Consider the following 20272-nt stretch of genomic DNA (forward strand, 5'->3'; position numbering starts at 1 on the left):
TTTCTCTCATTTATAGTTTATTAAACCTAAAGATAATAGGAAAAAGGTGGAAAATAGCAGAATATGTCTGGGCTGTAGTATCAGATATCACTGCTTATTACTGGCTATCTGCCTGGTAATCATAAATCCATAGGGTAATATTCTAAAATCTTTTGCTTTTCAGGTAGGTGTGAGCCAAAAAGAAAAAAAAAAGTTTAATTTTCTATGAAGAGCAGAAAACAGCAAGCACAGCACAATTGAGTAGCAGGATGCATAAATATTCGTGATTACAAACCCTTTCACATAAAGCAAACAGGAAGAGTTTGAAGCTAAGAGTATGTACATCATGCAAAAGGTATCTCTGTCCCAGAAGATAGATATCGCATAGTCTATGAATGAACTGCTCCAATAAATTATATTATTCCTCAGAGGGGAAAGGAGAGCAATGTTATAAACAGTGACTTCAGAAAAATGAGAACAATAGGGCATTGAATTTTGCAAGAGTGAATTGAGGATCCTTTTTTCCTGGAGGAGAGCTCAGTATCACTGACCAATGAGCCTTATAAATAAAAACATTAACTCCAGCACTGCCTGCTCCTCTAAGCACCTTAGCATCTCGCCCTTTCAACATACCAGAATCAAAACATACATGCAAAATAATACAAGACGTACAGAATTAAGCATGTTTCAAATATATTTTTTAAAATGTGCTTTCCAGACAGCTCAGAAAGGATGCAGTTCTGCCAAAGCACATATCACACACGCAGCTTTGTTGACGATAGATTGTGCCGTGCATCTCCTATATGGAAGTCTCAACAAATCAAAAAAAAAAAAAAAAAACAAAACAAAACACACTCTGTACATCACCTCCTCCTTGTATTGCCTGATACAAACTGAATAGCCACAGATAAAGGAAAGCTAAGCCAGAGCAGCGTTTCTGAACCTTGACAGGAGCAAAATCCCCAGAACCGCCACCCAAGTAGCAGCAGGAGCCCAGCAGCACCCCAGGCTGCCCTCGGGAAGATGCCCACACTGAGGGCAGGCCTGCCGGCCAGCCCAAAGGCACAAGGCTCACAGATCATATTGAGGAGCAGCTAGCGCTTTCTGCAGGAAAAAGTTAAAAGCTAGTTATAAAGCTTTTTCAGGTGACGAGCTCTCTTTTTTCCTAAGGGAAAGATGCTCACTAATTCAATCCAGTTTCCAGGGTGCAAGTCTTGACAACTAATTCAAACAACTGCTCACTGAAAAGATATTCTGATTCCAAATTTCTGCTTGCTATCACCTCTACACCAGACACTAAGTATTGGAGAGCCTAATTTCATCTCACATGGTCATTTCTCCTTTCCTCTGGCTCTTTATTTGCTTTCCTGATTTGTCAGAATTGGAAATTGATAGTCCCATAAACTAGAGAGCCGTTTTTAAACACACGAGCTCTGTCTGCTCCAACAATGATAACAAGTTTCTCAGAGGTTTATGGCAATCTCAAGGAGCATATGTTTTTCAAGAACATTGGGATATTTTCCCTTATTGCTATGCAGCATTCCTCCTTTACTTCCTATGCATACTCATTCTGCCAAAGTTCTCTGAAACCCATTTTTATGCGCATTTGAACCTTATCCACTCACTCTCTGAGGGTTTCCTTTGTTTTATAATGAAGCCTATGTCAGACAGCTTATTACTGTTTATATAATTGCCTAGCCTGACACTGAAGAGCATGGAAAAAAGTTTTGTTTAAAAAAAAATGCCGAAAATGGTTTCTCCATTTTAGCCTCACTGTAAGCTAAGGTAATGGCTTTTGAGAGGCTTACAAAAAGATTACTGTCAGTACTCTTAAACCACAAAGCAATTAACACTTCACAGCTTTGCCTTTATACATTACTTACTTGTTTCTCCTTTTACAACCTTCTTTCTGGCACTTTACAGTCTTGTGACACCTACCTCTTCTACCCCACTGATGCTGCTTTCTTCTGCACCCTCCCCAGTCTTCCTCTCCCAAGCCGCGCTTTCCTCTTGCTTCCCTTCAGCTTTCTGCTCCTTCTCCCATGGCCCACCCGGAGCCATGGAGCTGGGGCCAGGCGGGTGCTCCACTTCCCAAATGGCAGCCTGCCTTGAAATGCAGGGACAGTCGCTGCCTTCTCAGCTGCAAGCTGTGGCCTGCACAGATCCCATGCTATTTTCACCCTATGGAAAGGCAATCACACTGGCAGAAGCTGTTCTCGTTTGAGTATTTGGGGAAGGAACGTTGGGTGTGTTGAAAGAGGAAACTTTTTGAGGTCACAAGCAAAGATCTCGCGGGCTTCCTCCCAGCTTGATATGACAAAATTCAACCCGATTTTAAGGCTGATATCACCATGTTAAAACTGCAGCATAAAGTATTGTCTTTGATTTTCTGCTAAAAGTTCATTTCCTGACTTTTTTTTTCTTTTCCCACTCCTTGAAAGTGAACATATCTGTTTAATTTGACTGACTGTTTCTGGTACCTCGTTATCCTTTCACATGTACAGTACTGACTTATTGCTCTATTGGAATAAGAGAATTGCCTTGCAAAAAAACATAAAAGAGCATTCAGTGCTGCAAACACTGAGTTTATCACTATTCTAGTGAAAACTTCTGTTTTGCTTCTAACCTCAACCTGTGAATTTATGTGAATATGCAAGAATTTCAGCTTTTATTTCTCTGAAACGTGTCTCTAATTCTTATAGATGCTTACAAAAAGCATAAAAAAGCAACCTGGAAACACTTAACGATTTGAGCATGGGAAAGGAAGATCTGTACATATGCATTATATGTGTGTAATACTTTCTGTTCGATCTTGTTATTGCTGTTAGTCCTGATGTGTGATTCTTCCTGGTTTTGGAAAATAAATTTCTCTTTTGCAGAATTGCACCAGAGGGGAAAAGACTTATGCTGCAGCACAGATCCACGTCCTGAACCAAGCAGAAGAGAGACTCTGACGAGGACCTCAGAGCCAAAGCAACAGCCCCATCCACCAGTTTTTTTCTTAGCAGAGTGTCTCACAATCTTCTGTTGCAATTGTTTCACGTCATATATATAATTTAATGTTCACTGGAGAAGCAGCTTGAACAGGCCCCGTATCCTCACTGAGTGCCCCACCTATGTGACTACAAGCTGTCCTGAAGTGGAGGTTTCTGTTGCTCAGAAAAAGCTTTGGGACAGCTCAGTGTTTAAGCGGAGAAGTTGAAATTTTGAAAACACTCTGGGGATGAGAAAGCTATTTCCTTCTCATTCCTGGTAGCAAGCAAACATAGTAAAGGGACAAATAAATACAACAGGAACAATGTCATGGAGACTAAGGAACTGCTCAGTCATACTACTCTTTGGGAATTCTATGGTTCAGCTTTCTGTAATAATGTAAAGCAGACATCACCAGGCAAGAGTACTACATTTGTATTTAATGAGTGAGATTGAACTGGTGTAACTTTCCTCAGGAGGTTACTTTCTGTGCATCAATTCTAGAGAATCTTTCACAGAATCACAGAATCGTCTAGGTTGGAAGAAACCTCCAAGATCACCGAGTCCAACCTCTGACCTAACACTAACAAGTCCTCCACTAAACCATATCACTGTCTTTAACCAGTAACATCCAAAATTCACCAATATCTTCATAGCTTCATAGGCATTTAGCTTTTCTTCTTTTCCCTTCCCAACTTTAAGAAGTAAAGAGCAAAGAGCAGACAAGCTGAAGTGCTCTCCACTGCAACAGCTCATCCTTACAGCTGAGGATCTGCAAGACAGTTTGTGGCACTTCCGCTATTAGAGCAGTTGAGAAGTCCTTGCTTTCAGCTCACAGAAATCAACATGAGTAAAACTAAACTGAGAAACTAAGAACAGCAAAAAACTTTGTTGTTGTTGTTTTCCATTCAGGAAGAAGTATAGAAGCGTTTTCTGGAAAAAAAAATGTTACTTAAAGGAAACACTAAAACCAAATAAGGACACTAAACAATGATTTTTATCATTTAACAGCATCCTCTTATGCTTTGTAGTTCACTGACACTAGATGCTCATACTTTTATTCCACTTTTTCTGTATTTTAAGCCCTCAAACTGCAGCATTATTCTTAAGAGTTCAGGGCTTTGCTGTTTTTTAACCACATTCTGAAGTCTGCGTTTACTGTCTTTCCTTGATCTCCCTTGTCTTTTGATCAGTACAGAAAACTTTGGACTATTCATGAAACACAATAACAACAAAACGTCTGCAGGTCTTGGCAGCATCTCTGCATCATAGCTGTATCCAAATTATGCCTTCGGCTAGACGTGTATAACCTTAAAGAAGAACAAGTCACATAATCACAAGTGTTAGAGGAACACAAAGACGAACCCCTGGAGAGTAGGTCCTGTGTGATGCATCTCGGGTCTGAAGAGCTCCAGAGGCAGATTTTACAGCTGAACCAACTGTAACGTTTCCAGGCATTAGAGCTACCCCTGCAAGAGTTCCTCAGGACCATGAAAAGTTAATCATTTAGACTGGTGTTAGTTAAGGATCTCTTCTTCACACCGTGTTATGAGCTACAGTTACGCTACCCACACCCCATAACAACATAGCTGAGAGCAAGATAGTCTGCAAAGCATTAAAAAGGAAGCACTAGAAAAAGTTAGACTGTCAGATCTCATGTTAGGTTTCCAGGTTTGGAGATTAGAAAGATTGATTTCAGATTTAGAGAGTAAGCAGCTTAGACAAATAATCCATGAAACACATCAAACATCAGATGTTCCACTGCTATTTTAAACACACTTTTCAAAAAGTCACTTAAGTCATTGGTTTTAAGCGCACGAATCCATCAGGCTTCCCTTTCGATTGTGGGTGTTCAGGACACTTCAAGAGCTGACTTCAGGCTTGTGGGCGTAGTTCTAACAGCCAGAAAAGTATTAATACCACTAGAGTGTAAATCTAGTTATGTGCCTCATTCAAAATTTGTGAGATAATAAATATGCAGACTTCTCTAAAATGCTAAGATGAATATAATGTATATGTTACAATAAGAATTTAATAAGATTATGTAGAATAGCTGTTCTTAATTAGCTTTTGTTCTGACATTTTTCAGTAACTGATATGTAATTACTATCTATTCAATTAAAGTTTAATTAAATACCTAAGCATTTAAAAATCCATCATTGTAAAGTTTTGCATGGTATCATTATGTTAAATAAACATTAGGTCAGAATTAAAATAAAAAAGCAGCAATTTAAGTTATACCTTTACATCTACGTTTAAGCTCTACTTCAAGCAGTTGAATTTCAAAAGTTACTTTTACTGCTCCATTGAACATTGGTCATACTCTAGTATCAGCTCCATTGCCAAGCATCCTTCTCCTGAGGTTACTGAAAACCAGAAGTACAGTACTGTAACAGATCTCGATACAGTCATATAAATAGTACAGTATTGGAGAGGACTTTGGTGCTAACACAGACCACATGACTGCATTTTAAGTGTGCTTTAGCACCTCAATAGTAACTGCATAACACGGGCAGCTAGGCATCATGACAGCGTATTTTCATGCAACTAAAACTGTCCTGTTTCTAACGGTTTGAGAAAATGTGGTAGGAGGACAAAGCCTGTAAATGTGTGCAGTTGTATCAGCTGCATATACAAGTTCCTGTGTACATGACAGTTCTGGGGAAGAGTATTCCCCTTCAAAGACTCTTCCTTAGCTCTGATCACCAGCTTCACCATGGCGTTCCACTGAATTATGACAAGGCAGTTTACCCAAGCACAAGGCACGTAAATGATCAAGTCAATTTTCAGTTAACAATAATAATAAACAATCTGAAAATTCTTTCTAATAGATCATCCCCCCTCAAGAAAAGGATAATATTCTCTTTCTCCCCCCACCCCAAATATTTCTCTGACATACAATATGTCAACAAAACTAAAGCGTGCTGTAGAATCAATTCAAAACTTGTAATATCCAGCACTCTTGCTGGGTCTGTGCTTGGCACTTAGCCCCTGTATGGCTTTTCTCATTATGTTAAAGCTGCAAGATTCAGGACAAATGGACTATACTTTACTCCATTTTCCACAAAGGCAAGCACAGACACAGTGTCCTGTATGAAGCAAGAGTGATCATTTAAATCTGTGGAAATATTGTGACAAGACAACTTGGCATGCCAATATAGATAGTAATATATCTTATATACCCAAATACATTATTCAACATATTTATTCCACTTAACATCTATTTGAAGAGTCTTTAGTAACACCGAATAATTTGAAACCATACCCAACAGTAAGAAAAACCCTGAACTGGGTTAAAGGTTCAAATAAGTGACTCTTAAAAGGTCATTTCCTTGTAACTTGCTATAGCTGCAGCTCTTAGTTTGCATCCCTAACCGAGGAAACAAACAATTTTCCCAAACCCAGATACTGCAGGTTAATGCTTTGACATCGGCTCTCACCAGTTCATAGTTTGGTCATTACTCAAACATTCAATATATAACGCTGATGAGTTAAACATCCTATCACCTACTTTGATTTATTTCTTTCAATTCTCTGGGAGTTTTATTTATAACTACAGGGCTGGGTTTGGTGGTGCCAATAGATTCAGCCCAGGGATAGATAGCTGAATGCTTCGATCATTATACAGTATTACAGTATATTGATTAGAATACCTACAGAGTAACTAAATACAAAACTAGTAATCTTACTGAGAAAAATAACTACAATGGACCAGGTCTAGCCTAAGCAAATAATATAGTTTCAGCATTGCTGAAGAGAATACGAGCAGTCTAAAAAATAAATTTTTCCAATTCTTTTAAGTTGGTATTTTTTGCAGTCAATAAAAATATTAATATAATTTTATTTCTCACTTTTATCATTTTTATCTACTGACACAATATTATCTATTCTGTCCTCAAGACATAGGGGGTGATGCTGGACCAATAAAAGGTACAACTGCACTTTCTTTTTGTGCCTTCTGAATTTCCAGAATATCTGAGCACACAGAGCACAGACTGGTACTGTATCACACAACACTAATTCTAAGCATTTAATCCTGTCTCCTACACATTGGCCGAGGCAATACAAACACCAAAAAAATTCCTCTTCGATAGCAAAATTATATATACTATATTTTATATAAGCCTTCTGTCCCTCTCCACTTGAACGTACACTATCAAATCATTCCGGCCATTATTTTATTTTGAGCAGATGGTATTATGAGTTTTTTGATAAAGAACAACAATCACCCACAGCAAGGGTTGCAAAGGGGTCGGTGAAACCAAGATTAACAATTGATTAGCTTTAATGGACCGTGACAGTAATAAACAACAGAGCTCTACACAAAGATTTGATTGTCCTGTTAATGCTGCTGACACAAATGGCAAATGGCTTTTAACTGGCTTCCTGAAAGCGTTAATATCTTCAAAGCCTCAGCAAATGAAGGACTTTGTCAAAGTGAGAACTATCCTGCAGTGAAGAAGCACTTACTGTAGGTCTCAAAAAAAAAAAAAAGGAATAAAAAAGAAAAAAATTCTATAAAGCATTTCTGATTTTTTTCCAGACAATAGCTCCTATTTCTTCAAGGCAAAGTGCAAAAAATAAAATACAGCACACCTCTAAAAGGTTTGAACGTAACAGAGCTCTAAAGCATTTGAATACAGAAGTCAGCATTCATTGAACACAACAATAATATGAATAATCACTTCCAATGCTCTCATTTTATCTTTACTACAACTTGCTGTGACAGACCTCAGCATCACAGCCTGCTAAATTGATTTTTTTATCCTTATCTCTGAAAAGTTCACTTTTTTTTTTTTTCTGCACAGAAATTGGTTACTTGTATCAACTTTTCAACTTTTCATTAAAAGAAAATGGAAAATGTTTTGTGATTACTGGAAGTAACCATGGTAAATTCTGAAAACAGAACTTACAGTTCTGCGTATTCCTTAGTTGAATGTATGGAAAAGCCTGCAGGAAAAGTCTCTGTTTCCCTTAATGCTTAAGCTTAAAGTTTAAATGGACACATGGCTAATATTCACAGAAAGTCTTAAAATTAATTCTAGATAGCTGAAGTCAAAGTAAACAAAACTCCCCCTAATATGGTGTTCAGGAAACCAAAGATACGGGAATTCAAAGGTAAGATGTTACACATTTAACTACTGAGTAACACTTTCTGTCAAATTTCCCATTATTAGGCTAGATCACTTGTTTCTTTTAAATTAATCTGTTTTTTAACTACGCCCTTCATTTAAGCAAAGATTTTTCTTTGAAACGTTTTTAACTGTGAGCTGCCTCTTCCCTCCCTAGTTATTCCTAAAGGCAATATATTCAGATAATAATGGTCTGGCTCTAAGGGCTTCTAGGTAAAAGAGAAAAGAAAAAGAGAACAGTGTCTGCTTTAGACACAGATCCGAAGGCAAACCATTTGCTCAAATCAAGGTCATGCTAATCCCATCCCCATGGGTCCCACCCCATCTGCAAATTCAACTCTTCTACTGAACAATTCCTTGCCAGTGCACTGTAACAATGAAACATGCTGCTAATTACTGAGTTTAAATGTCTTGACCTAGGCAGACATGCAAAGAATTTAAATGAAATCTCTAGAAGAATAAAATCCACCTGCCAGGTCTCTCAACACACACATCCTGAATGTGTAACCTGTCAAAATACTGAGCCAGCCTTCATTAATTCCATCTTCTGTAATCAGCATCCTTCTATTACTCACAGACCTGGCCTTCTACAGCAGCTCTTCACTTAAGCTGTTGTATAAATCCATACTCTTTTGACAAATATTGAAGAAATCTATTATTAGTTACCTGCAAATCAGCATCAAACTCATGTTTCAGGTAAGCATCTTCTGCAGCTTCAACAAGACGCTGGAAAAAAAAAAAAAACATTTATTTTTTGAAGTAATAGATAGTATGTTAAATCCAGGAGTTTTTTCCAGTATTACAAAAAGAAAATAATTATTTGAGAACTGTGTAATTCATCATCTCCACATGACACCTGCTATAATATTTCATTAATTCAGAAAAAGAAATAAATAGAAATAACCTAACCACAGCTTAAAAAAAGGATCAGAGTTTTTAAATCCTCATCATCCATGCTTGGTGGTACAAAATTTTCAGAAGACATCAACTACTAATTAATAAAGATAAAAATACGGATCATTTGCTCATTTTTTTCCCCTTGCAAGTGCTCAGCATCCTGAAGCTCCCACTCAGATACTGATTTTTAAAAAAACACAAAATCACATAAAGAGGCTTCAACACTGGACTTTATTTTGCATATAGATTCCCTTTGCAAATCTTTCATAAAATTAAAATGAGAAATATTTCCTAATAATCCCCTTGACTGAAAGCAACTTAAATAAAAAGGAATTTCTAAATAATAAATCAAATATGAAATATTAGAAAAACAGATGTGAGGTTCATTTACCTAGCAGATTTAAAGTGTTGTGCATACTACTTTTACATGGTGTATAAACACAACAAGAACTGTCTGCTATTACGGAAGTAATATTTACCAAATGACAGTAATTCAGTAGTATTTTTTCCTCTTAATACTCAGAATTCTCTGTTGTGTTCCTTACTACTATTATCTGAAGGACAAAATAAGGTTTGTACTAGGACACAGCTACTTGAAAACTAATTCATATGGGGGTTTGCTGCAGACATTCTCTTCTGAAAAGAGATGACATCCTTTCCAGGATGTTTTACATAGGGTTTGTTATAGCTCAGTATTTCAACTCTAAACGCAACTCTTCCTGTGTTTTATTTAAACTAACTGGACATTCATGTATGCACAACATAAAATCAATCAGAGCATGAACTGTCACAGAATATTTTGATCCATCCTTATTCTTTTTTTTTTTTTTTTTTTTTGGTATATCGGCTACTGGTATGTATATACATTTATTATTTTTTTTAATCGCAAAGCAAGTGAGCTCAAGGCTCTCATTCATGACACTTAATGGACAGCTGTGCACACTTCTGCTTCCTGTTTCAAGACTGTACACCTTTATCAAGTCTTCGGATATAAATCAAAAGGGGATCAGAATTCCTATCAATTGCTATACAATTTACTATAATGGAAACTATGAAAAATATTTCTGGTTGCCAATTCAAAACAAATGGTTCAACAAAAAACTGAATTTAAAGCAGAGCTTCATTGGTTCCATTTGCATTCACCACGGTCTGCAGAGCAGCAGCACACCACAGCCTTTCCTCCCACATCTGTCTCATCACACGGCTTGCAAACCCTCAGTCCTCTGCTGGGCTCCTGCAGCACCCTGCTCAACAGCCCCCAGCAGGAAGGCTGTCCCACCTTTCCCCTCATTCCTTACTCCCATATCAGAGAAGCCAAACCAGAACTGAACTGAAAGGCGTACTGGCTCACCTTCCTGCAGGCAGATAAAAGTAAGCAAAACATCATGACAGGTTGTGTGAAGGCAAGCCATGAGAAAATACTTCGAATAAAGTGTGAAAACCTATGGAATTGTTTCAACTGCTCCTGTACTGTATTGATAGTAGCAAAAATGCACCTTGCAATTTGAAATGGAATCAAATATTAATTTAATCCACTTTTTTTTTTTCATTTAGAATCAAAAAAAGCCCAAACTATTTTGGTAGGAAAGCCTGAGAACCATGAGTATTAAACATTTGAATCATCTCTGAAGCCCATCTTTAATGTGTAAGTGACCTGTTAATGCTGTGTTACAAATGTAGACATCATTCCTTAATTATGAAGAAGACATTTCATGTAATATAACTACTCTAATTCAATGCATTTCTGGAGGTGTGTACCCCTTTATATCAAAACTATAGTTGTATTACTACTCTGTGCACACGTAATACAAAAGATCATGACTGATGAGTATTTCTAAGTGAAACATTAAAAAATAAATAAATAAATAGAGTGAGGAAAAAGAAGAGCCAAAAAAAATCTTAATATAGAAAAGAATACATGGAAAAGAGAAACATTTTTTCTTATTGTGCTGAAACACTTACTTAGTCAACAGAAGAAAAATTATGGTAGTATTTCATGAGATATCAGTACCTAGTGGGCTAGAAAAATAATTCATAGTTTCTTATATAGTTTGCATTGATCCCTATGTGTTTCAATTACATTTTTGCCTCAGTGAGGTAAATTTAAACCAAGATTTATACCTACATGTTAGAAATAGCTAGAGAAACATAAGATGGGCAATAGTAGAAACATCTGGTAAGGAGGGCAGCACTGAAATGAAAAGTACGAATTGATATAATACTGATTTTTCATTAAAATGTCAGTTGTTGTATTTGTTCTTTCAAAAAAAAAAAGTTATGTACATCTCAACACTCTTTCAATGCAATATTCTCCATAGGAAACAGAACAAGAAAAAAGCGATCTACAGACACGTTTCCTTGGGCAAGCAGACACAAATGCTTCATCCTTAAAAATCTAATAGGAAAAATTAAATTTAGGTACACTGAATGTAGATAACACAAGCAGATACTATATTTTCTATGTAATAGTCCCTAACCACAAGGTTTGCTTTATCTCAGCGCCATCAGAAAGGAGACTGTGAGAAATCTGGGACAGCTACAGAACAGATAAACTACTAAGAAGCTGAAGTCCACAAAACTGCACATTAGTGGATATACACAGATGATATCAGAATTATTTTTTTTGGAGGAGGAGGAGGGGGCTATTTTGCCTTTTTTTTTTTCTTCTCATGCAGAAGTCCCCAAAGGGATGAAGCATGATGGAAGAAATTCCTTAAAGCTTGGGAGACAGAAACATGAAAAACACCTGTCATACTGCAATACTCTTTTTTTTTTTTTCGAGGCCAACAATAACCCTTTAAAATATTTTAATGACTGAGCAGTTATCTAGCAATGATTGCTCAACACTTTGCATGATTAGTGATTCTAATTTAATAGTTTATAATGACACTTTTAATACAAATGCCAATATATTTTCAGTAGAGTAAACATGCTCTAAAATCATTGCTGTAACAAATAAATGTTCACCAAGCTGTGGTTATCCTGAAGGGTGTTGTGAGTTATCTATATATTTTATAGATTGTTATATATGGAATTAATTACCAATGCTCAATGAGCTATTGTTGGAGTTAAACCTTTTAAGACTTTTTTTTAGGAGCATCTAGCTCTACATGTTTGCACATGCATGCACACAGAAGTCCAGGGCAGCATACAATCTTTGAATAGAACAATTTCCACATTCTATGGTAGTTCAACTGAAGCTCCCCTTGTTAAGGAACCAATCCTTGTAATTTTTCAAATATGCATAAATTTGAGAAAGATTAACTGACTTAGATAGCATACCAAAATGCAGCATGGATACAAACAGGGCATGAACCAGGGAAAGGAACAAATCTCACACCCTCAAAAGAAATACCCAAACAGTCACCAAAATAAAAAGTCAATGTTGGATATTTTTAGTAGTATCACAGTTAATGTAGAGAAGGCTGAGAGAAGAAATATTTTTTTCTTCTCAATAACATGAAAAAAATCCATCAAGCCATTTAAGATTAGGATAATTTTTTGACAAATATCTTAAGTTCAGTAAACTGATATTCCCAGATAAACTCTCATTCACGTTAGGTTGTTGTAGAGCCAACAACAAAAAATAGTGAATGAAACAGAATGGATAAGGGAAAAACAGAATCCAGCAGAAACTGGGGTAAAATGGATCACATGGGCAAAAAAGTGAAAATAAATGAAAAGGAAAATAATTTTTAGGAAAAACAAGAAGAAAATAAAGAACAGGGTATCAATTTTAGCTTCTGAGAAGGTATTTACTGTTTCCATGTTTCTTGTAAGGCTTTCAGCTCATTTTTCTATAACCGTCCTTCATGAGAATCACATTTCCAGTTAGAATAAATAAATTCACAAGCAAAACAGAGCCTGAAACAGTTTGTGAGTTCCTGAACCACAGAATGTCACTAAAACATATCCATAAATGCTGCCTGATGTTATATTCTTCTTTCTCTTCAGCTATCAAATCTTCAAGAAACACATTTATATTTGATAGTTTACTTTCTCTTTTTTGAGGGTAAACCAATTGCCACACATAAAACCAGAAATGCTGCTAGAAATTGCTCTCTTCTCAAAACCAAACAGCTACAAATTTTAGAAAATAACAGAAGACTGCTCTGCCTTAGTATCGGTACCAAGCTGGTACTAGTTATGATTATTTTAGTCAATAACATCAATATTTTATATTCCATAATACTAATATGATAAAATTTCTTTTCAAAACAGCCAAAACTGCTGTACTGGGATGTACTTAAACACAACACTATAAAGCAACAGGAAATGAAAGCTCTGCCCTCTCCATGGTAGATGCTCCTTTGTTCCGTCCCAGCCTCACTGCTAACAAAGCAGCTAAGAAGCACAGCTTCAGTTCTGCCTGTTAAAATGTCACCATGTCAGCTGCCCTTCTACTTGCACATTATTGCCAAACTCTCTAAACTATGCCTCAACATTTCTTTCAGTACATTATGTGAATCTTACCAGTTTGAGTTATTACATCTGCTCTGTGCTACGCAGTGCACAATCATCATTTTGGGTCTGTAATAATTTCACCCAGGATACTTCAGGCAAGGTTCAGGCAAGGGCCACTGATTCTGGCCCTGCTCTGAACAGTAGGACATAACTATCAAAAAAAAAAATGTAGATAAACGCATAGGAAGCTCTTCTATTCTATCATCTCAATAAATTCAATTACAACTAACAGGAAAAAAAAAAAAAAAAGCCTCAACCCAAACTATAACCTTTCATCTTTTCCACAAGGCATTAGATCTGTTGGAGATTCGCCACCATCTTGTATACTCCTTCACAGTTGGTTTGAGATGTGGTTTGTAGATGAAAAATAATTAAAAGCTTTATTAAAAAATGGCAAAAAGTCTAATCCCAGGAACATCCTAGGAATATAACACAAAGTTAATAATGAAAAACAACTGCATGCAGAAAAAAAAACCAGGAACTTACATAATCTTAAAAACCTGTCTCGCAGTGTTCTTTGTGTGAAATTGTAACAAGGGCTTCTCAATCAAATTCAAACAAAATTTGTAAGCAAAGACAGCAGGTAGGAAAATGAAGGAAAACTAGTCCTTTGAAAGATGTTCTTTCTTTAACAATTTGTAGCAATTTTTTTTGTATTATATTACCAAAAGCACAAAACTAGAAAATGTTCGGTAATGGAAAATACTGACAACTACCAAGACTTACCCTTTTTCAGATGAAATACTTGGTGCAATTTTAATAACCTTGTTATTGATTTGACCATCAAATTTCAGATCAAAGTTTATAATAATTGAGCTGTGAACATGCCAAGAACAATTCCTAAAGTGCAGCCAGATAACTATTTAAAACACAGTTCAGCAGGTGAGTAGAGTCCTGGGAGAGAAACCACAACTTGCTATTCAGTCAGAGTAATTTTCTTCACTGGCTCCTTCATTAGAAGCCAAGGTTGTGCATGTGGGAGCACTCAGTAACAGATTACCAAACTTTAAAAATATTACCCATTTATCTTCCTGGGACTTCCCAATTTTGGGGTTCATTTCAGAAGTGAAAAAGGGATTTCCTTTCCAGGCAACCTGTGAGGCTACAGGTGCTTTGAAAACTTCTGAAAAGTTTGGGCTGTTTGGGGGGAAAAATGAAAGAAATACAATAAAAAATAAAATAGAAAATAAAAACTAAGAATAAAATAAGAATAAAATAAGAATAAAATAAGAATAAAATAAGAATAAAATAAGAATAAAATAAGAATAAAATAAGAATAAAATAAGAATAAAATAAGAATAAAATAAGAATAAAATAAGAATAAAATAAGAATAAAATAAGAATAAAATAAGAATAAAATAAGAATAAAATAAGAATAAAATAAGAATAAAATATATTTATTAGCTTGAAGTGTGTTTAGGTAACATTCTGGCATGGGTGGTAATTCTGCTGCAATCCCTCCTCACTTCCACCAGAGTTCTGGGGTTTGCTTCTTTCACAGTTCATTTAACAGAGAAGGTAAAGAAACCAACAGAGAATATTTTATGGTGTCCACCAGTTCCCTATTATCTTCTATGCTTGAAAACAATATCATGTAACGTGGTGATGAATGCACTGATGTGCAAACAGGCCTCTCAGTCTCACTATTTCATTGCAAATAGCTTTGCACGTGCTTGCCGTAACCAGAGAAGCAGGGTAGATATCTGAGACCAATGCTGACCTTGGAGGAATATTTGCTACCATCAGAAACACATGGATTTTTAGACAGGCCAAGAACAACAGCCTTGAAATTTGGCTGTTTTTCCCCCCTCAAGGTCAGGGCAGGGGTGTGAAGGGGAAAAACGGTTTCTTTTCAGAAAACACAGCAGCAGATTTTATTTCCTACTCTGTTCTCCTCAATTACAAGTACTTTGAAGAAAATTCTATCATTAGAATTGCTGTCGCTGTCCTTAAGACACACAGAAAATTAAGCCTGTTATCTTGATATAAGAAGAGATCCTACTTCTTGTGGCTTAAGACAGATATTAATCTTGCAATTAATGTCATATCAAAACCAGACTGCTCTAGGACTAGTATCAAACTCCCCTCCAACTTACCAGGCAATGCTCAGTCACAGTGATGCATTAACATATAATCAAAGCATAAATTATAAATAAAGAAAAAAATAAATTGAAAGCTTAAAATATGCAATTATTGTAAATGACTTCAATTATCCTCCTTTGTTCATTCAAGACTGGCAGATTTTCAGGTTGATCATTGTTAGAGAGTTAGCTGGTTTTTTGAAGCAACAAAGATCTTGGCCTGGCGAAGAGCTGGACAAACAAATGAAACTGTAAATGGATTAGTTATGATAAAGTACATGAATCTCACATGTAGCATAACAGTGGTTAGGACAATTCTGGTGTAATTAGATGCATTTCTAACTAGTTTAACACTACAACTCCATATTTAGTTACGGCATCTGGAGATTACCATGGAAGGAAGGCCGCAGATGAAGAGGTAACATTCTACTGGGCTCAAAGGTGCACAAAGCCAACAAATCAAACAAAATATTACCAAATCTGTTGCTATCACGTTATGCCTGACACAGAGAAGAAAGGAATCGTGCTAAATATGGTTTTCTTCTGTTCTTTTAATTTCGTAAATCCCAGTCATCAAAGAGTCAGTTCCATTGCAGATGCAACCTGAGGTGGTTTCAAGACTATTTTAAATTTGATGTGCCTGCCCCAAGTACTGCAGTGCCCAGCTCCTTCAGCCACCTCTCCTGCACCTGAGGGCCAAGGGAAAGATTCTTCACCATTTCACACCAATCATGTATTTATCCAAGGTTAACTCTTTTAGAAATACCTTTACATAGCTTTTTAATTCCACTTGCAATATGAAAGCTCCATCGTAATGTTTTGTTTTCAGTTAATAATTCACAACTGATACATTGCTCTCTTCCCCATAATTTAAAAAAGTTATAAATAATTTTTCTTTGTAAAACACCTTCCAAAATCAAGGAAAGCTGGTCTGTGTGTGTACACAAATTCACATATATAAATAAGCATCTGTGCACACATCTCTCCCTCCCTCCCTAAGTACAGCCTGTAAGCCTTAGAAGCCTGTAAGTATCACCACGATTCTTAGTCCTGTCCCCTACACTGATATCACTAAATTAAAACATCTAATTCTCACATGTAAGCCTCCACAGGTCACCCTCTTCAGCTGACTTCATCATGCTCCTTCTAGTGCCAGGATATCTTGCTGCATTTGAGTACTATGTCAACTTGCACAATGTCTGAGCAAAAACAGTTTGCCCTTTGCTCTGACAGCTCTCAGCACCATTGCTGGATGCTTTGCAGATATTGCTGAAAGAAGATCTGGGATAACTGTTGCCATGTGAGTTCACTGAATGCAAAATTCTCTATTGGTAGGATTCATCTCACCTAACTTCAGCTATTTCAAAGTTAATCACCTCTCTACACAAGTTAACTAAATGTCCTCCATACGTAGAGACAGAAAACTCTGAAGAGCAGCTCATCCCATTCTAAAATAGTTGATAAGATACTGGGACGAGAGAACTTCGGAGCTTTTCCTTCACTCTTTTCTTTAGTAGATGTGTAACTATACGGCTAACATTAAGGGAGATGAATCCTACACCATATGTGCAACATAAATGAGATAAAGAAACACGGAAATATTCCCATGCCTACTGAATAGGGGAAGGAGCCTTGGGGTAACACCATGTCCTGACAGCAGTCTGGGGACTAGGAACTGTGCTGAGGTGTTTCTGCGCTACGCACATGCAGAAGCACCACGCGAATCCAACTGGCTGCTCTGTTCCCTCCTTCGGCTTCTCTCCTCACTTGTGCACTGAAGCTCAAACCCCCAGGTTACTTCTAATTCAACTTGCAATCTGTGGTCAACTTCAACAAAATCAGTTATGATATACCGTCCTTCCAGTTGCCAAGCAGACACTGACACAACAACAACAAAACTGCAAGATTTATTACTCAAAACAATTTCAGAGTTTGCAGGGACTTATTTCCATTGCCTCACCCAGCACTCAATCACAACACACTGAGACTTATCTTCACTTTCAAACCAAGCTGTTCACAGAAGGTATTACTCTCTCTCAAGTCAATTTGACTGTTATTGACTTATCAGAGGGTCAGGATTTCTGTTGCTGACAGACTAAATTAAATATTTAAAAAAAAAAAATTAAAATGAGAAATCAAATTTGAACAGGTTTTTTTTTTTTGTTTTGTTTAAAAAAACAGTAGGTGAAGTAGAATAGGTGATGAGAATGCTCTAAGCTAGATATTAAGGTTAGTATTACTGGGAAGATGTAAAGAAAGCAGTACTTCCTGAAGTAAGCTGGCAGGCACTGTCAGTTTGAAATTGGGATACAGTGACGATATCGTATCAAGTATTCCACTTCTCCTAACAGCTATCCTGAGAATCAAAACAAGTATTAGTATTGTTATATTTCTATAGTTTTTATATATATATATAGTTTCTATTTCTATAGTTTTCTAATATTTCTATATTTCTATAGTTTTAGAACAAGTACGTTATGCTAGAAACTTCCAAGCACTAGTACGGATGACAAAGCCAAACTCACAAAAGCTAGGAAGTGCCAGAATGGAGGTGCCTTAGTTCAATGCCCAGTAACACCATGCTGTCGTTATTGATGTGATAGTGCATTGTCTTGTCCATACAATTTTGCTTGGTTAGAACACTGATAAATACTGCATATGACCTTTGCAGGCCTCGCAGAGTGATGGCAGTAGCTATCCGTTTCTATATGCACCAGCAATGGCCTTTGCAATCATTCACCTCAGGTTATGCAGGCACAGATTCAATTGCCCACTGAAATATACCCACTTCTGCCTTCCAATAACCATAGTTTAATCCTGTTCCTTTCATATCTGACCACGACCTAGACCTACGCCTATTTCTTTCCTTTCCCTCTTCCCACATCCTATTCAGTATGCTCACATTATGTTCCCCAAACTCCAATACTGAGGTTTTTCCTACTATTCTCAACCTCTTCTCTAGCATTTACCAATTTTTCCTCCTCCTCCTTCATACCAGCCCTGGCTTCCATACTACCAAACATGCTCTTCTTCATGACCAGTCATTTCCAGGCCCTTAACAACTCAGTCCTAACCCTGCCAACCTATATTTCCATTTTCCCCTGTTCTCTGGTACAATTGCATTGTCCCCACCTAGAACATCTTGTACCATACATATTTCTAAACCCCGGCACATTTCAATCTAGTTTCCTCTGTCTCCTTACACCACTTCATTAACCTCCACTCCCTTCTCCTTGACCCACTAACTTCTTCAGTCTCTCCTAAACCAATCAGACTCCTCTTGCTGCCAACCCTCCCATTTTCCAGTGCCCTCATTTGAACATAGACAAGAGACGAGATCTCTGCCTTACGTCTCCTTAATCTCTCTTCTGTGTTTAGGAGGCACGCAGACACGCTGACATGCGTTGGGGGTAAGGACCTTGTTTCCGCTGCCTTCTAGTGGCTTGAGCTAAAATAGACGAAAGGTCTGACCAACTATGTTCTTGTTCAACTGTGTACTGAAAATCACAGTGCAAAGAATTTTCAGAGACTTTACTTACAGATAGCTATGTTCTGATAGGTTTCTAATGGCCATATGCCTCTATGTGCAGATCTTCCAAATGATAACTTGATCCAGCTGGAACAGATTTTCAAAGAAAACCTTGTGTCAAGGCCACATCCCTGCCAATTTCAAGATTCGGTTCTCAGGCATAGAAGTGTTATAAAATCTTACTGAAAAGAACATCAGAATTATTTTAGAAAGAGTAAACCAATGTATTTTGCCTAGTTTCTTTCCTAGAAACAGCTGAATTGCAAAGATAAAATTCGAAGCTTTTTTTTTTTTTGTCCCCTGAAAGCAAGTTATTTCTTCACAGAGCGAAGACCATACTTCATCACTCTGAATACTTGACTGGCACTGAATATGCTAGCATTAATTACAAAAGCAACTTTCAGACTAAGAGATAATGTAGTCTTTTCATAATTTTGTATATTCTAGCAGCTTTGGTAAGAGAGAAAAAAACAAAAAAAAGGCTGCATTTGTGACTCTGGTCACAAATTTATCGAGCTGATTAATCCTGGGATCTTCTGCCCACGCTTGGTAACTAGCCGTTGGTACCATGTACCTAGAAAGACTTTCTCACATGATTTGAATTAATGCTGAAGTCGCAGAAAAATATAGGGGGAATCCTTTTTCTAAAATGATACTTATATACAGATTTAAAAGCCTATATGTATGTGTACGCACACATACCAACTGCTTCCTAGGCATACTTTTTTTTCTTTTTAAGTAGTTCTTTTTGCAATAGTTTTGTTTTACTTTCTTGAGAACAGTATTAAACTGTCCTTGTAATTAAATGAACATTTGCAAATTCCCAAACCCAAAGGAAATGCTGTATTGCTTAGTCAAAATCTTACCTGCTTTACTTTGTAAAGGGAATGAGTTCAATTCCAGGGGGTTCTTTGTTTTTATTAAGAAAAGTCTTGTAACTCTTACTCTCCTAGTAACCAAAAGATTGCTATACTTCCACCTCTTAATTAGTTTTTATCAACTGTTCAGCATTTAATTATCATACTTAGTTTTATTTGGAAAATGAAGTAAAATGTGCAACAGCACTTCGCTTCCATTGTCTGACACATCTCAAGATTTTGCTGTGACCCATGGAATTAATCTCATAGAATATTTCCATTTTTCTTAATATTTTTCCTCCTGACGCTCCAAGTATTTATGAATGCATTTGGGGAGCAATATCAGTCTTCACATAGCTA

At 36.8% G+C, this 20272-nt stretch overlaps 1 protein-coding gene across 32 annotated transcripts in view; it reads right to left on the reverse strand.

Moving 5' to 3' along the window:
- The window catches only part of CACNA2D3 (calcium voltage-gated channel auxiliary subunit alpha2delta 3), a 509008-nt gene that overhangs the window by 312638 nt on the left and 176098 nt on the right, over positions 1-20272 (reverse strand). For 31 of the 32 annotated variants that reach the window (XR_014571619.1, XR_014571620.1, XM_083795939.1 and 28 more), the window contains one exon: positions 8751-8810. The exons of the other annotated variant lie outside the window; for it this stretch is intronic. Coding sequence is in view for 29 of the 31 variants with exons in the window: in XM_083795939.1 (XP_083652065.1) it covers positions 8751-8810 (60 nt within the window). In the remaining 2 variants the exon portion in view is untranslated. The remainder of the gene's footprint in view (positions 1-8750; positions 8811-20272) is intronic. 32 annotated transcript variants of the gene reach the window in all.

Source organism: Anser anser (genome assembly GCF_964211835.1).
Source record: "Anser anser genome assembly, chromosome: 12".
Taxonomy (NCBI): domain Eukaryota; kingdom Metazoa; phylum Chordata; class Aves; order Anseriformes; family Anatidae; genus Anser; species Anser anser.